We start from the raw sequence: 2119 nt of genomic DNA on the forward strand, positions 1-2119 counted from the left end.
TACGTACGTCATACGCAAGCAGAATTGCGTGCGTACGACGATTATTCGGGGGATATTGGAGGATTATGTCGTTGTTATTGAGGTTAATACCCTCAATAACCTCACAAAACCTTCGAATGACAGGAAAAAAGATGAGCGACGACCGCGAAATATATTGGTAGGTTATTCGGAGGTTATTGAGATGTTATTGACGTTAATACCCCTAATAACCTTTCAATAACCCCGAATAAATGAGTTATTGAAAGATTATTCAGGGTCATATGCACACAGAATTGCGTATGACGTACGCAAATTGCTCTCCACCTCCACACCCTAGCCAAATCTTAATATTCACCATGTTTTCATTTCTTTTTGAGTCTTCATTTAACCTACATTATTCTGCTTAATAATATTACTTTCATTATTCAGATTTGATTAATTCCAATATCAAAATCTTTAAACAAACGAGCTTACGAACTAAGGAGTCTCGGGACTAATTCAAGCTTGACTTATTAGCTAATCAGGCTTGCCATTTCACAAGCCGAGCTCTAGGAGGTTCATAAGTTGGCTTTAGTCACTTCACACCCCTCCGCAAGTCTTTTGGGCTCTCCACGCTGGTCCGTCTGTGCCGTGCGTTTCATCACCTCCATCTTTCCGCGCGACAGCTTCTTCCACCAAATTCTAATTACAGGTTTCTTTGCTATTCTGTATTCGATGGATTTATGCGCATCTTATTTGTGTTTAACGCATTTGATTCGGTTATTTAATAGATTTTGAAACCAAGCTTTAACGATTGAATAGAGTGGCGCACCTGTGGTTTATTATTAGTTGAAGATTTGTTGTTTATGCCCTCTTCATGATTTCGAGCACTGTTTTTTAGCAGGATCTCTCGGTCGCTGTGTTTTATTTTGTGAGATTTTCTGCTAGTAATGGTTTAGGGCTTGTAGCACTTCTTACCATTTCAAAGTTATCACTCTGTTTTCCGGAGATTTTTGTTTTATGGATTTTTTTCTGTTCTTGAATATATTGAATCCATGGCTTGAGTTTATATATTAGGCTGTCGTATCACAGGTCTTAATTGTTCATATTTGTTTACAATCTATGTTAAGCAAATGTTGCTTCGTCTCTCTGCAGATTAAAACATCTGGAGATTGAATGGTGTGGCTAAAGAATCCGTGCTTATTTTCCAATGTGATTACTGGAGTTGGTTCCTTCTGGCAGCGAGGTACATACAGATGCTTAAATAATTTGCGTTGCTCTCAAAAAATGATTGAAGGAGGAGATTATGATCGGATGCATGGATTTGGGTATGCTGCATTTGCTGAGCATCCAGTCTTAGGAATTGATTGTATAGGCCTGCTTCCCGGCTCAAATTCTGGTTTGAGAATGTTGAAGTTGCAGCATGACTCTAACATCCATTGTAATCAGCTCAAGAAACTCTCAACTATAAGCCATAGGCTTGGAAACTCTATACGACAGGAGCATTCCTTGAGCAGAGAGTGGTTGGCAAAGCGCTGGGCTGAAGAAAAGAGAAGGGAAGACATAATGCGAAAAAGGAAAAGGAGATACGCACAAAGTGTGGAGTTCAAGCAGCCTATGCCGGATACTGATATCAAACTTCCTTTCCTGCAATCTTTTTTCACCAGAACAATTCCAGCTGAACAAGTACGGCAAACAAATGAAGCATCCATGCAGCCACCAATTACTCAATATGAGGAGGGATTTTTATGTTCACAAACCCCCGAAGAGGCAAACATGAATTTTTTTATTATTATTATAGCGTTTACTTACACGACCTGCGCATCTATCTTACTTCATGCTTTTCTGAATGTGTGTGTTGATGGATTACTGTCACATTGATTCATGAAGTCTGTTTTTGTCAGTACTAAAAGCTTCATATATTCAATCAGAAGGGATTTTTAACTTGAAAGGTTACTAAGGTTGCGGAGTGGATCAACAAATATTCATTCTGATGTTTTTTTTTTAATTTTTTTATCCTGGAAGTATTAGATAAGCAATAATTTATTTATTTATAGCATAATTGATGGATTACTGTCACATTGATTCATGAAGTCTATTTTTGTCAACTCTTATAATCTCTCGATGAATTTCTCACAATTAGACACTCTAGTAAACTCTC

At 37.8% G+C, this 2119-nt stretch overlaps 1 protein-coding gene across 1 annotated transcript; it reads left to right on the forward strand.

Annotated features, from left to right (window-relative positions):
- The first annotated feature begins 428 nt into the window (after nt 1-428).
- Nucleotides 429-2113, forward strand: LOC110036881. The gene is made up of 2 exons (XM_020741433.1): nt 429-670; nt 1114-2113. The coding sequence occupies exon 2, from the start codon at nt 1135-1137 to the stop codon at nt 1837-1839; it is 705 nt and encodes a 234-aa protein (XP_020597092.1). The 5' UTR covers nt 429-670; nt 1114-1134; the 3' UTR covers nt 1840-2113.
- Nucleotides 2114-2119: the final 6 nt, after the last annotated feature.

Source organism: Phalaenopsis equestris, unplaced genomic scaffold, assembly GCF_001263595.1.
Source record: "Phalaenopsis equestris unplaced genomic scaffold, ASM126359v1 Scaffold212163, whole genome shotgun sequence".
In the NCBI taxonomy this organism is placed as follows: Eukaryota; Viridiplantae; Streptophyta; class Magnoliopsida; order Asparagales; family Orchidaceae; genus Phalaenopsis; species Phalaenopsis equestris.

Coding starts and splice junctions, on each gene's coding strand:
- LOC110036881 (XM_020741433.1), top strand. CDS start 1,135: ATGGTGTGGCTAAAGAATCCGTGCTTATTTTCCAATGTGATTACTGGA.